Source organism: Adelges cooleyi, unplaced genomic scaffold (genome assembly GCF_023614345.1).
Source record: "Adelges cooleyi isolate 19-005CV unplaced genomic scaffold, UGA_ACOO_1.1 ACOO_flye_CR_arks_rails_tigmint_CR_PRNA_651, whole genome shotgun sequence".
Taxonomy (NCBI): Eukaryota; Metazoa; Arthropoda; class Insecta; order Hemiptera; family Adelgidae; genus Adelges; species Adelges cooleyi.
Window position 1 is genome coordinate 8934191 of NW_026096352.1, and position 16470 is coordinate 8950660.

At 31.9% G+C, this 16470-nt stretch overlaps 1 protein-coding gene across 4 annotated transcripts in view; it reads left to right on the plus strand.

The window, feature by feature from the left end:
• LOC126844259 (hemicentin-2-like) overlaps positions 1-16470 on the plus strand; it is a 261328-nt gene that overhangs the window by 191637 nt on the left and 53221 nt on the right. For all 4 annotated transcript variants that reach the window (XM_050582305.1, XM_050582306.1, XM_050582304.1 and 1 more), the window contains exon 5: positions 5591-5794. In XM_050582305.1, coding sequence (XP_050438262.1) covers positions 5591-5794 — 204 coding nt within the window. The remainder of the gene's footprint in view (positions 1-5590; positions 5795-16470) is intronic.

Below are 16470 nucleotides of genomic sequence, written 5' to 3' on the forward strand. Positions count from 1 at the left end.
GTAATTCAAAGTAGAGCCAAATATTTTTTATTCGTCGTAGGAAAACTCAAGTTTTATTCGATCTTTGGTGGTTATGGAGCAAACCTACTTATTATAAAATGGAATGATGATGACATTTTAGAGATAATAACTTTGTCTTATTCGTTTTCCAATATGTTGATTATGATGATGAAAAAAAAACAATTTTATTTTTTGAGGGAGCTTAAGTTTTTTTTTATGGCAAAACGGGATTAAAATCGCTTTCAAATAAATCGATTTTATTACATAGGTGTTTTTATTCCGAAACCATTGTAGAATGAGTTCACAGCGTTCTGCGTAAACATGATTTTACACTTAAAAAGCCGGGGTCCTCTTAAATGGAATATTTTAAATACCCTCCAGGTAAGCGCTGCGATGATGGCAAAAATATTGTTATTGTGACACTTGTGAAGGTCACTTTTGTAAATTATGTCATTTTACGTTGAAGAGTATTTCGAATATTTTAAATTAAATTAAATTTTTTTTAATTATATTTACATTAGTCCATATTTGAATGAATATAATATTCAACAATCGGTTTTTTAAGTAGGTAAAAGTCAATAAATCGAATGCGGTCGATTATGAATAATCGTAATGTATATTATTATTATCAACGATTTGTCTCGAGACTGCAACAGTTATTTTTGAACTTGCTCTATAATTATATTATTATAGCAACACTTTCTATATGGGAGCGGGTGTGCACAATGTGGAGGCGCGGTGGGTTGTTGGCTTTGGCTGTTACCAACACAGACCGCAGCGTCGGACTATTATTTTTCCTAACTGTACTTAAAAGTATTTTATTGGTTTTTCCCAAACACTATATAATAATATTTATTGTGGTGCCCCGCCGGGTCCATACTCTCCGCATCACCGGCCCGTTATTGGCTAGGAAACCGACATCCAGGAATAGTTGTAATAACGTCGGACGAAACTCTAAGTTAATTTTTCCGGTTCGCCGGCTCAATGATTTACGCCCCGGCCTTCTTGGATTAGTCTTTTAAACGGGGTTTATTGCCAAACACACTACACGTACAATATACATATTATACAATACAGACAAGACAACGGCTGTCCGTGCAGAAAGTGAATTACAGGCCAATTGCACAGTAACCGTGGTCCGTGTTCACAATAATGTTGTACAGCGCGCATTACGGTAATAATTAATGTTATTGGCATAACGATATTATGTACTTAAGCGGTTCGACCACCGTTAAAGGCGATCGTGCCGGTAATTTTCGTATTCTCACAATGTACCTACATACACCTGTACAGCCCGCATAAATACCACAGTCCACGGTTCGTGCGGCGACTATACAAATAGGCGGACAAAACAAACCGGCATTGGTGAATTATTATAATTATTAAATAATGGAATCCTTTGGAGAGCATTTGGTTTTTACATTTATGTTCGGTATGTCATAATGACTAAGCTTTAGACGTTCTGTTCTCAAACAGATCGATCGGGCTTCAGGGCCGAACACGTGGCTACGAAAGAGCCCAAACAATAATAATATGACCCCATTAGACATTTTTTTGGTTCTTGATGGGACGGTGAAAAATATTGTTTATTTGGAGAAAATTCATTACGTCAACAACATACGGGAAAGAATTATTGCTGCAGTAGCTTCGGCCGTTACACCCGAAATACTGGCGAGTAGGTGCGTGGGACTACCGTTGTTATGTGCGCAGGTCAACAAATGGAGCACACCACAGTCTATTAAACATACAAAAAAAAACTCGAAAGATTACCCTTTCAGCGAATATAATGTAGGTACTCGCGTAGTTAACGTTTTAAGTACAACGGTTGAAATTTGAACCGAGGAAGTATTTTATAAACGCCCTGTATAATATAGTATGAAATACTCGCGCGGTATTCGGAAGTAACACTCGATGAAGTGTAATATTATTTTAATACCCGATTAAACGTTAACGTTATATATATAATATATATAATGATATAACGATTCTCAAAGAATATGCACATTAATCCACGGCGATTATCCGGACGTTGTACGACGAAGGTTGTCGGCGTTTATCGGGCCAACGATTTCCGTCATTAATCAGGTCTTTCCTTCAACCGGAAGTAATATTAGCGGTATTATAGTTTATACAATAATATCATAATATATACATTTATATTTGTATTTTGTAAACGAGACTTGTGAGACTACACTGATACGTGTATATGTGTGTGTGTGTATAACCACACTAGTGGTTTTACCTTTATACTCGGTAAATGCTGAAAGGGCGGACGCCCGGGGTAGGTATGGGATAAGCGGATGTACAGAAGAAGGAGGACGTTGAAAAATGACCATTTCGTCGATTTTATTTTTCATCCATTTGCAAAACGGCACCGATGAGAGATAAATTGATTTGTACCAACTCGGATGTCCGATTACACGGTGAAGAGTAAACGGTCCGGGCCCCATACAACGTATAATACAAGTATACATCACGCGAACGAAACCGATGCTAGTTCGTCGAATTTATTTTTTCTTTTCTTGACAATATACATAACATGATATCGTTTTATTTATTTGTGCATTTCATTTGAATATAATATATCTATATAGTTTTTCTCGGAAGTGGAATATATTATAGTACATTATTTATGGGCAGTCAAGATAAACAGACAATTATATTGTTGACCAAACTCGTGGAACTCAAATTCTTTATCTGGACAAGCGATGCATTCGAATCACTAGTAGGAAAATATAAGAAATAATAATTGATCTAAACTTAAGTAAAAATTGACTCAATTATGAATTATGGCTTTTTGCATTATATATCTGGTCTGTCTATTGATCGTCAAACCCGTAAAAATTGCGTATTTAGTACGGTAGTATTTTAATATAAAATTATAAATATAATTTGGTTTTTAAAATTTTGCCGTGCTAAGAATAAACGCACTACAATATTTATAATTTTGCGATAATGGTGTCTAAAGATTTTTATAACCGTTTTGTATGATTTTTTAAAGTAAAAATTTCTAATTCTATGTTCAAACCTATTTTATTATGTTTTGAAAATAAATATAAATATAGCAAGTTTAAATTTATTTACATTTTAGAAACTATAACGCAGTAAATTTAAATCAGAAGCTGAAATGCAGTAAACCCATTAATTTACTGTGAGTTTATAATTTACCACGAATTCTCTATGAGTTTAAACTTTGAAAAGTTGTAAACATTTCAAATACGATTTTCCAACAATTAACATTTAGGAGTTACTGAGTTTTTGCTTAGCATGACAGAATTCCATAGAATATTTTTGTAAAATATTACATTTTTTTTGTCTCAATGCAAAAAAAAAACCTTAACATTCAAATTGAAATGTCGGGATATTATAATTTGAATAATAAACATTTAATAATCACATTCGATAGTTGCGTGAATTTTGTAAAAAAAGATATATAACATAAAGGACACTAAAGAGAAAGTGTTATAGTTTTTTTTTATAAATTAAGGTCTTTACATTTAAGTGGAACAATTTATTTTCTAGGTTTCTAAATAAAAAAAAATAAGTTTTATGTATTATATATATAAATATAGACATTTAATTACCGATTAAAAAATAACTGAAAAACGTTACGTTAGCTAGATCGTTGAGTTAATATATATATATATTATTAACAAGCTTAGTGTTACCTTTATTCCCACACCTTTGATATCTATAACATACTCTCATATGATATTATAGTCTCAGAACAAAATAATAGATGATAATATTATGGTGTAGTGATGTATTATGATAGCGTGGAGAAAAATAAAAATAAAAAATGTTCGGAGGTAAAAAACCATAAATCATATTCGAACTCCGTATTCTTTTCCGTGGAAATTGTGTCGGATGGATATATACAACTGTTCCGAAATGTGTGTACGACCTGCTGCTCGGTAAAGTTCGACGTTCGGGAAAAACAAACAAAACTAAACATTTATGTGTATTTATTGAGGTCATGTAATATGTATTACGGAGAGGTAATAATAATATACCGGTACAAGCCGGATATATTATAACATAATATTGTAGTTTCACATAGCAATAACAACACTATGCCAGTTTCTACGCCGTCATTTTTAGTAAAAAAAAACAAAAAAAACAGACTTTTCGAATCACAATAAAGGTCGCCTGTATAATACTGACGCAGCACAGCGTGGTACGAGAACGACATTTAGATGGCAAAAATAGTCAATTAAAAAAAAACAATTTTCAGTATTTTGAACATTTTTAGTAGCCTATTTTTGTCACCTAAATTACATTTCAAGGCAACTGTGCGGGCGCGTGTAAAAATTATACTTGTATAATTATATAATTATGGTGTGTTTATCGTACACATTTACATAATATTTTGTGTCATATTGTTATTATTGGTACTATTATTATTTTGTTTGAAGAATAATACCCTTCCGATGATGTACATACGGAGGCTGTCAGACACGCGTGCGGCGGGCCAAAGTAACCGCATTATAGACTTCACGCGTTCCCGCGGTTGACTTAAATTGTCACGTATTTAATTTAAATTCAAATCACTCGTATGCGACCGTATTGTTTGGGTTCTGTATGGAAAATTTCATTAGACACAAACACCGTCCAAAGCACACTAGTAAGGTATCTGCACCGACGAGTAACGTCGACAGTCGTGCACCCATTGTTCATAAAAAATTGTTTTTCTTCTAAAACACTACTACTGCAAATATACTGTTTATACGGTGTATGTTTGTTAGGTTTACGATTCGAATGAAATATAAAGACCCTCGGTAATTTCCCGTTTTTATTTTTTAACTAACAATATACGATGTAATATTCAAATTTGTATTACAGCATAATATAATATGTTGAGCTGTTGTTTAGGTTTCTCTTATGGCTTACCCTTTTAATCGATAGTTGCTTATTCAAAAAAAAAAAAATCCCCTAAAATTTCAGAACTCTAGTTCAATTTTAAATCATGATTTTTTTTTCATTTGATTAAGTTCTATTGACTTTGATTAACAATTATTTTTTTTTTAGAAAGTTATCAGTTTTATCAGTTTTGATGTGCTGTAACTTAATAAAAAAAATTATCTCGAGATATTGAGAGACGGATTTTGTAGTGTTATATTTCAGCTTTATTAATATTTTTATTAAATTGTAAACAATTGATTTTTCCAAGTTAAATTTGTTTAAAATAAAAAATTTAAATTTCCCATGTTAATCAAATACAAACAAAAATTCACGATGAAGTATTTTAAAATTAAGCTAGGGGTCTGAAATTTTAGGGATTTATTATCTGGCTTCTATCGATTGGGGGTACGGAGATAAGTAAAAAATGTTTTTTCAGACAGTCAACATTTAAAATAGTATACATTTACAATAACAGTCGGTTTAAAGAGAGAGTAATAAATATAAGTAATAAAAACCGGAAAATTAGCCAAATGTATACTTGACAACTTAATAGATACTATTTTTTAACTTAATGGATGAAAGCCTAACGGAACCGTAATTGATGACAGATAGCTTAGCGCTCGGGTATATTTTTAACCGTTTCACTGAACATATTATTTTATAATAATCGATGTGATTTTTTTTGCAGGTCGCCCACCACCTCGCGTCACATGGTGGCAGGAAAACGCTTTGTTGGACGAATCTTTTGAAATTCTACCGGACAGAAAAGTTCGAAACGTGCTTCATCTGGAACGACTGGACCGCCATCACTTGAACACCGTATTTACATGCCAAGCATCCAACAACCACATGGTGCCACCCATATCTAGTGCCGTTACAATGGACATGATCCGTAAGTAACCGACCATACTACTTTAAAAATATTTTCATTACAGTGTTTGAATTAGATTTACTATAACATATTGCTGGTCAGTATAAATTTTCGGCAATAACAGTCAGTTTGATCACGTGTATCGCTTGTATGTAGCTATAATATAACAAAATATTGACCCCAAATTTAAAAACTATCTAGACATAATATTTAAAATGTCTAATTGGTAATAACTAATAATTCTTATTATGGCTTTCGTTTATACATTTAATGTGGTTTTTCGTGAATACATTTATTAAAGAACGATATAGTTCAGGAAAGATTTTCGTATTTAACATTGACACACATAGACAGATTAACATTATAGAGACATCAATAAATCTTCTTCTTCTTCTTCTTCTTCCAGCTTTAAAGGCCATTAAGGCCCATCGCTGCAAAACAAATCTTAGTTCTTTTTTATTTTTGTCCATCCACCTCTGTTTCGGTCTTCCAATCGGCCTTCTTCCCTGAGGAATCCAGCTTAATACATCATTTGATATTGACTTAGCCCTTAGCACATGTCCAAGCCAACTCAGTCTCTTATGGCGTATTTCCGCTATTATGTCTGGTTTTCCGAATAATTCCTGAAGTTCTCTGTTATACCTAATTTCGTATGTTTGGTCTTCGTTTCTTTTTGGTCCGTAAATCCTCCTAAGGAATTTCCTCTCCATGATAGCTAGTCTATTCTCATCTCCTTGGGTCGTGGGCCATGTCTCTCATGCATACATTATCACTGGTCTAGCTAGTACTATGTAAAGTCGTTCTTTTGATTTTTTTGACAGTAGCTTCGACCCCAATAACCCCAAGAGGGCGTAAAAACATGACATCAATAAATGCCTAAAATAATTGACCGATAATGACAAACTAATGAACGCGTATCCTTAAATTACCACTTATGTAGGGTTATTATCAAAGATTGAGAGGATCCACTATGTAAAACTGATTAGCTAATAATCAGTATCATTTCCAAAGCGCTGAAGCGAAGAGAATCATAAGGATCTTCCAAAGTATGAATTCATCGTTAAAGGAAGGTCCATTTAATAATGATCGTATTTTGATATAATAACGTTTAATGTGACAAATAAAATAAATTATACATTATTATTAATACTGATGAAATAATCAATGCCGTTATCGTGATGGAATCATCAGAGCCGAACCTAACCTGACTAGAGACCATCTTGGTTAACGACCGACACCATCGGCACAGTCTTAGCTATTTCTATTGACTTTATGTCCATTCATTTTATTTTATTTTCTGACCTCGCTTATATCTATGTGCGTGAGAGTACCAAGGTATATCGCACTTCCAAAAACTGTTTGATATTTTCACCGTATTGTAAAATAAAATATTATTAAACCCAATGAGCCCACTGATGATCTTACAGTATAATATCATTATACATATATCCAGAAACGCAGGATATCGCTATAACAGTGAACGCTTATTGCTAACAATGCCAACGAGCAACTTGCAAGTGATCAAAGGACAAACTTTTCTGATATATGTTACATGTGTACAGTTTGCACAGCTCTGACTGTGCCCACCCAAAGGAGACGACGTTAACGATTGAACCGATTTTGATTTATGACTCGTTTCTCGCTACTATCCGATTTAATTTTCAGTAAACGAATTTATTTATGTTCTCCCTAGGGTTTAGCAGCAAACAACGGTACCTATATTTATATAAATTACATAGATCATACCACACTGGATTATTATTATACATTTAGTCGCCAGTATAAAATATTACAGCAAAGTAACTAAAACATTTTTCTTACTCTCTTAAAAAAAAAAAAAATATATTATTATAAATGTTATGTATTACAATTATTTATTTTTTACCAAACTCTCTAATATTCATTAGTTAGTGGATATAAGTAAGAAATATTACTGCAACTTGCAGTCTGCAAGTATATTTATAGTTCATAAAATAACATACAGCGTGTTCCAAAATAATACTATTTTAAGGATTTTATTTAAATAACTTCTCTAAATAAACAACAAATATTTTTTTTAAATTATTCATGATAAACGGTTCTAGAAAAGTTATTATCAAATATTAGTTTAAGTTTTCTTCATAAAAAATTACTTTTTAAAAGTTAGTTAAATATTTGACCTACCATAGAGAATATATATGTTCTTACCACAGTATAAAATATAAAAATGTGCAAAGAATATTATTATACATGTATTTTTCTATTTTCAATCAAACGTATAGTATTAAACTCGTGGTACTTAGTTTAATTTTTATAATGTACTTAAACATTTTTTTGTTATTCGAGTATCTGAATATTTTTTTTTTTTTTTGTACAAATGTATAATGTGAAAAACGCAGATTCTCAAAACAACACAATATATTAATTTAATTTAGCATACTGTAGGTATAAAAAATGTACATGGACTGTGATTTCATATTGTTTTAAATTAATAAAAGATAATTGATGAATGATATTTATTAACCTCTCGTTTTTTTAATAGGTAGGTAGAAGTAATAATTTGAAAACAAATTTGACCGTTAAATAACTGCTTTGCAGAAATAATGATTTATAACAACTGATGGCCAATTAACTGGTAATTGGCCATCAGTTGTTATAAATCATTATTATTGTTGATAAAAAAACAATTTACCAAGGAATAGACGGGCTGTTCACCAAATAGATGCTCATTATTGGCCAAACAATATATTATTCTGCTGTACACTATTATTGTTCTCCGATCAATAGGCACAACTTTGGGCTAACCCTTCCGGCGTTCAAACTAACCAAATTATCCGAAAAGTTTTGTTTGCTGAGTAAAGTCAAATTTATTTCACGTGCCAGTACCTCAGGCGACAACGTTGGTCGATTTAGACACAAGATCAGTGGGCAATAAGTGTGCACGATCCCGTAAATCTGAATGATAATAGTTGGTCCCATTAGCTCGGGGTATTTATATGATACATAATAGGTACAATAGCAATAATTATATTACAAGGTAACCCGTATAACGAGACCGGCGTCTTGTAATTAAACTAGCCATGGTATGAGGGGTGTACAACGTTATTTCTCAGCAAACACTAGATAGTTTCAAATGAGCTATTTTACTATGTTCTTTCCCTCGATAACATTTTTTTTAGTACCGCAAGGAGCAAAATTACCCTCTCTGCTGAGTGCTGTCTAGTCTCGCCATAAAATGCCTCAGATAAAATTTAATAATTTTTTTAATAGTCAATTTTTACATTTTGTTTATATTTTCAAATAAAAAATAATTTTATTTGTAGCTTAATGTTCTGCTGTAAGTATTTTAAACTCTATATCGTTCTTCTTCACTTAATGTATTCCAACATGGGATCTATCCTTCCGCCTTCTTAAACTTTCTAAATCTTGTTTATCTAATAATCCATCCATCATATGTAACTGCTTTGTAGGTTACCCTTTGGCAAACAAAATTATCATTATCATTATCTGACTATTCATTTTTATTTTTTATGCCTCCCCTCTGATAAAACAGAAATCCGTTATATCACTGAAATACGGAAAATACCCTAGGAACAAAACTATAAACACCATATTGATGATTTATTTGGGGCACTAATAACAATACCCAAACTCCAGGAGAACTATAGTAGTGATAATACTGTGGCATGAAGCAACTCGACTTGGCTACCTTTTGTGGGTACACTAAATATGGTGATCCATATCTGTCTATCATACCTATCGATCAAAAAATATATATGTGATTGGTCTTTAAGGAGCTAAAAGTTTAAACTTTTTACCATAATTGCGAAACGAAACATCAAAAGTGGGTGGTTGACATCGATTTTTTCTTACTATTTAAATGTATTTTATCTAAACATAGTTTTATTGCCGTGCTCAATTTGATAATAGCTTTTTTTTCATGCGAATCAGCGTAGATTTTTTATCAATTGTCGCCATAAAATATGCAAATAATATATTACTTAATCTTAATGATAATAAAAATTTATATTTGAAGATATTATCAAAATCGAGTATCCATACTTAAAGATAATATTAAAACAAAAATTAACAATACAAGAATAATAATTAGTAAGAATACTAAACAACTCAAACAGCTAAGTACAGTCCAAACGTTTCAATGCGAATCTGGCGATTTTTTTTTACTGAGCTGGTTCTTACTATTCTTGGTTTAGAGTTTAGACTGTACTAAGCAAACCTAGTACAACCTAAACAGCTACACAGTAAACCAGTTAAATGGCTGTACAGTTCAAACTATGCAGTCTTATACTGTACTAATATTCGTATTATTCCCATACAGATTTACATCGAAACATTTGACTGTAACGAAATCACTCTGAAATTTAATAATGGTTACTTTGACCTTACTTTGCTAACTTCTTCTGTACTGATTTATATTTTACTAGGTTTGGATTATACTTGGTTCAATGGTCTAGCTCTTCACTTTACTTTCTTTCTTAAGTACTTTTTTTTTACTATGCTGGTTTCTTACTATCCACAGGTTTGGTTTTATTAACACACTGCTAGATAATATACTGCCTACTTAATGTTCTTGCCTTTGTCTTCCAATACGATGTTATAGTTATACAACCGTTATTTATTATTTTCGATCGCAATAACAACGTTAAAATACTTAACAAAGGGAAGTACATTTTCAAAAGTAAAAACTCCTCCAATGGCTCAATAACCTCTCAATTTGATATAAATAGCATTCGAATGGGAAGATTAATTAATTCGAGCCTTTACTGCAAACCTTTTTAAATTGCAGCTGATATTTAAAATCGTTTTTGTATAGTATACACTACGGTTCAAAATTAGTTTTAGATAATAACTAAGGCTTCGTCCATTACCAGGTAGGTCACAGATTGCGGAGCACTGTACCCGGCCACTACGACCACGGTATAGGACAAGGGTATTATATCTTAAGTGCTGATAATCTTAGTGTCGATAAGTGTAGCGTTAGTCTAGATATTTTCTGATAAAGAAATGGATCTGCTTAGAAAGCAAGTGTCCGATTCTGCTTACTTAAAGATTGTAGAACGTAATTTTACTATACAATTATATGTAAATTCCATTTGAAGTTGAAATCAAACAAAAGTCCTAAATATTTTACTCTTATAACTATACTTATTTTCTGGCAGTTACAGTTGGATGAGTTATTACAATTATGGATGACAATTTCATTTAAAAAGAAGGATTAGTTTAATTTATATAAAACAACATAAACATTGTTTTGTAATAATTTAAAGATACTTTTTTATTATTTAACCAATTTATGACTTTATTAAAAATATTTATTGATTTTAGTCGTGTTCTTCCTAATCTGTATCTGTAAACAACAAACAGGTATCACCCCCAAATATTAATTTATCTGGAAAACACCCATTTTGCTTACTTAATATAAAGTGAAAATTTTATCGATAAATCCCATTATGTTAATAATATCTATTAATATAAACATATATATATTTATATATACACAGTTAGAGATAATAATTGTAAAATATTATCACACGTGGCTTACGTAATGCTCATAAATATCAATTTAATTAATGTAACTTCGCCAACTTTCGAGTTTACCAGCAGTATTGCTTATGTTTAAAGCTCAAACAAAACTCGCAAATATTAACCAAGCGGGCCATTATACGTGTTATTCGGTACGATATATATTTTTTTATACTTATGCCAACTTTTGAGTACTTTTTAACACACTTGGAAATAGTCCATGGAAAAAAACTGTGTCGACTAAAAGTAACTGAAGATCAAAATATATATAGAGACGGAAAAATTATCTAACCGGCAGGCTGGCGAAATTTCACGCCCTCCGCTATAGTATGAGTAATCTAAAATATATTTTTTGTTTAATAATAAGCTATCGTTGTTTTACAATGACATATGCTTTGGGCACAACTGTATTTTTCAATATTTGTGCAATAATAATTGCGTTGTAAAGGCTTAGCCGCTGTGATGATAACTTGCGGTGGGCGAGCGGCGTTGTTTTCAATAAAGGATTTCTAATGCAGCCCGCGGAAGTCTTCATAACGGCATTACTATACACCATTAGTGAAATTGAAAGTAATAAAGCTTCTTATACCGTGGTAGGAGAAGGCCGACGGCGGCTAAGCGTGCCATACCTGAGTGCTGTATTGTTTACTTACAATCATTTTCATTTTCCTGTTCAATCACACGCTTCAAGTCGAAAATGACAAGAGCTCGCGTGATACTAAAGCTCGATCCGGATTGTCGGATGGTAAAACAACGGTGTTTTTATTGTTATCCATTCGCCGTTCTAAACAAAATACCATGTCAGGAGGTAGACCACTTACCGCCGGTTCGAATATGCTACATGCTCCTTTTCACCATCAGATAAGTCTCATGTGTTTTCTCTGTAAAATAATCTCGATAAATTGCATGGCGTTTTATCGATCGGGATTCCAACAATTACCATTCTTTTATTTTTCATGGCAATTTTGTCAACGTTTGACAATGCAATTAAATTGTACGATTATAAAAATGTTAAAATTGATGAAGTCCAGGAACATCTTAAAATGTCTATTACAATTTGTTTCAAATCCACATTACAGTTGTGTGCTAGATAATCTGTAATTTGAGTCCCCTTTCGGCATATCATCTCTCCTACGGCTTGAGATATTTTACGGCTAAAAAAATACATTTTAATTTAATAGAGACAAGAAAACGTCATTAATTCGGTAACGGGTGTTCTCAAGCAGGCATTACAATTAATCGTTTTATGTAATGAAAAAAACACTTAAAAATAAACGACTTCTAGACAGCGGCAAAGTATAAAATTTATATATTTAAAAAATATCGTGAAAATGGTTAAAAATATCTTTTCCATAAACAGTTAAATCTATATAAGGATTTGATAGTGTTTTGTTTTGCATAAATTGCTAGTACTTTCTTTTTTAGTATAATAAATACCAACTATATTAAACTACCAACTAAATATTATACCAACTATATTTAAATTAATTTATAGATAGGACTTGGGCTTTAATTCGTTTTACCAAGCGCTGAATCATTTAACTATGAGAGTTAAGATCGACATGTTCTTGACATGTTGACACTAATCGGTAAAACTGTGCATACAAAATTGCATTTTGTACACCTTAAACAACAAATTGTGCATTTTCAGCTTATCCGGTTTTCTATATGGTAGCACGCGATGAAATTTACGAGTCAAGTCTATAATTTAATTCCGTTAATGTGTGCTATGGGTACGACCGATGGTTTTTGTTTCTTTTGTTTCATAAAAACAGATGGACGAAAAGGTTATCATTATTTTCGTTCTTGGGTACGTATCGTTTGTCAGTGTCCACTTGTAGCCTCGTGTCGTGTAGTCGTTGGCAATTAATTGGAACGAAACGACCGGCGGCGTGTCTGACTTAGGGACAAGACCCGGGAAAAAGTAAAAGAGAGCACTTGTTCTGTATGTGACACGAGCCGTCATATTGTGTGTGTGTGTGTGTGTGTGTAAGAGTGTTTTTCTTTAGAGAGAAAACTGCTTGTGAGGTGAGTGTGCCGGAGCGGCGCCGGCGGGGATACAAATGGAGAGAAAAAAAACTGCCCCTCGACAGGACGTGGTAATTGAAGCCACACGGTTCTACGTGGTTGTGGTTATGTGTGTGTGTTCGCAGATCTCTGTTGAATTAAAATGTTACACCTTATGCCCACAATGCGCCGACAAAAGTTCACTCGAAACGCGTCTTGAACTCGTTGGTCTTTTTATTTTTTTACTCTTGAATCCTCCCTCTCCACTTATGTTTTCACTACAACAACTCGTGCACTCATGTGAACCAACTATCCCTGCCATGAAAATCGACTGCTAGTATGTAGGAACTCGGTGGCGTTACAAACAACATTATAATAACAAGAAGAAGAAGAAGTGTAAAAACTCAAACTCTATAAAAAGATGTCGAGTTATTGTTATAAATACCAAACGTGCCGTATTAGTTGAACCGAATAGCGATTACTATTCATACTAGACTACATGAAAAGAAAAAAAAAATGATTTCATACCTTTTTTATCAGTCATTTCTCTAAAGGTAACTAAACCGTAAACTTTCTGTTCGTTATAATATACTACTATAATAGTACCTATGAAAGCAACGATGTGATTTGATTGACTCGTTGTTATAAAAAGTACATAATATATTTTTTGCAATTTAATTCAAAAACGTTGTAAGGAAGATAAATTATAACTTCATACACTATTTAAAGGGTTTTGAGTTGCATAAATGTGTTAAATTCGCGTAGTTTCGGTTGTATCTTGAAAATACTATTTACATTTATAAAACATCATGTTATATACACAGTATTATGATTTAATACTTTATGACTACACGATTGTCATTAGGCGATGATGGCACAGTACCCTAGTAAGGGACTACATAAAATAAGAATCAATAAAAACAAGTCATAAAAGCCGAAGGCAAATAAATCCTCAGCATTCTAATCTCCGAAATGAATCATAAAATGAATGACCAAAAGCCATCAATATATCATGGCATTAAGCTGTATCCGATAGAGTAATACAATTGAATAACGGCGCTAAATCTGGCTTAGAGAATTTTTCTTTCGTGCAAATAAATTCAACGGTGACAATAATTGTTCTTTGGGAAAGTAGCGAGCGAAAAACTACCGTTTTCAAAAAAAACCGTTAAAAACATTTTTTTTCTCGCCCATTGCAATAACTAATCACATAAAGAAATTGTACGGTTAATCTAGAACCTAAACACATATTGGAAAAAGGCCCCAATTACAGGTTTTTTATTTTCCACAAGAGAGTTAAAAACCAGTATTTTTCCAGTTAAAGTTTTCAAGATATTAATGTGCGATAAACTTTACGTAGTAGTAAATAATTAAAATTGTTTCATAACAAGAAATAATGTTACTTTTGTTTAGAAATGAAGAGCCTTTGGAGTCCAATTTTTGAGCCCTTACTTCAAGTAAAACTTTTTTAAACATATTTTAAAATTTTTGTTTATTGCTGATAATAGTTAACGGTAGTATCTAAATTGTTCTAGTACGAAACGCGTTTGTGGGTAGGTTCAAACCGTTAAAACCAACATTTTTTTTATGAAAGATGGTCTCTTATGTCACTACACGCAAATTGAAATTAATTTTTAATTGCTTTTCCGTACGACTTTTGGCCCTATTTTCGTATCAAAGGACGCAGAACTAATTCATAAATTAAAAAAAAAAACATTTTCTCAAAAACACGAAGACGGGACACTTTTTTCAATATGTGTTTCAATCGTTATAATTTTGACAAAAATAACTTCTAATACTCGTTGACATAAATCAATTGTTCCTTTCAGGCTAATTAAAACACAATGTAATTTATAGAAATAATTAAGTGATAAATATTCATTTAAATTTTCAACTTGATAAATTGAAAATTGTTAAAATGTACACTTATGAAATGTATGATAATATGTATATTATTATACAAAACAAGCAGACTCGTGATTACATAACATAGTTTGAAAAGGCGCATTGTGTATGCAAAACAAGCACGTCTGTGCATTTAAAATAAATGTTTGCCTACATGTATTAAACTAAATTAAAACGTAGCCAGATTATTTTGAAAATATTTCGACTAGTATGTTTCATCACTTGTTTCTGCTATAAAACTTTACTAATTATCGATAATTTATTATACACAAATCAGCTAAACAAATTGAATAATATTAACACTTAATTCTCTTTGAATATTTTATTTCTCAAAACGATAAATTCAATGTAATGCGATTGACTATTAAGATGTCTTTCATAAAATATATACATGATTTTATTTTCTATCGTGTTTAATATGGTTTAAATTAATGAAATATTATTACCGTAGGAAAGCTTTTAGTGGCAACTGCCGGAACCCAATGGTAAAAATCCGAAAGGAGAACTGAAATAAAAATCAAATAAAAATAACTTTTAATTGGATACGTATAAAACTCATACTTTGAAGTTACGCTAGAATTGAGTGGAAACACATTTAATTGAACTAAATTGGCAGAAACTTTCTTATTATAAACTTCTCGTTATAATCAGTTCGTATTGGTAGACGCAATGTCATATAGCATACACGGCATAAAACAAATAATATCTTTGAAAAATGTTTGTAACTTGAGTGGAGTATTGGGTTTACGCTATTTACAAATCTTGCGGTTACTCCCACTTGACTGATCTGCCAACGTTTCGGATACATAACCCTGAATATGGAATGTGCAAGTATTCCGAAACGTTAGCAGACTAGTCAAACCGATCAAGTGGGAGTAACCGAAAGTTGTGTAAACAGTGTAAATAATATCATGTTAGAAAACTTTACTTTGAATGCAAACGTTATAAATAATTTGTTTGATTTATACGAGAAATATCAATACTTGATTAATACATAAGTTGAGATAAAAGGGTGACGAATGCTCCTGTTTATACGATATGAAATGACACTATATTAAATTTTAAGTCTAAATAAAAATGTGTAAATAAAAAAAATGTTTAATGCCATTGTCATCATACAGTAACTACTTTGATCGAAATTACCCTAGTCAAAATATTGATAGGCCCGTGCCGTGTATTCGAATAACATTATTAATTATGCTATTGTGTTATTATACTTCTTACAGACATAAAATATCTTATACATTTCAAAACTGTTACCG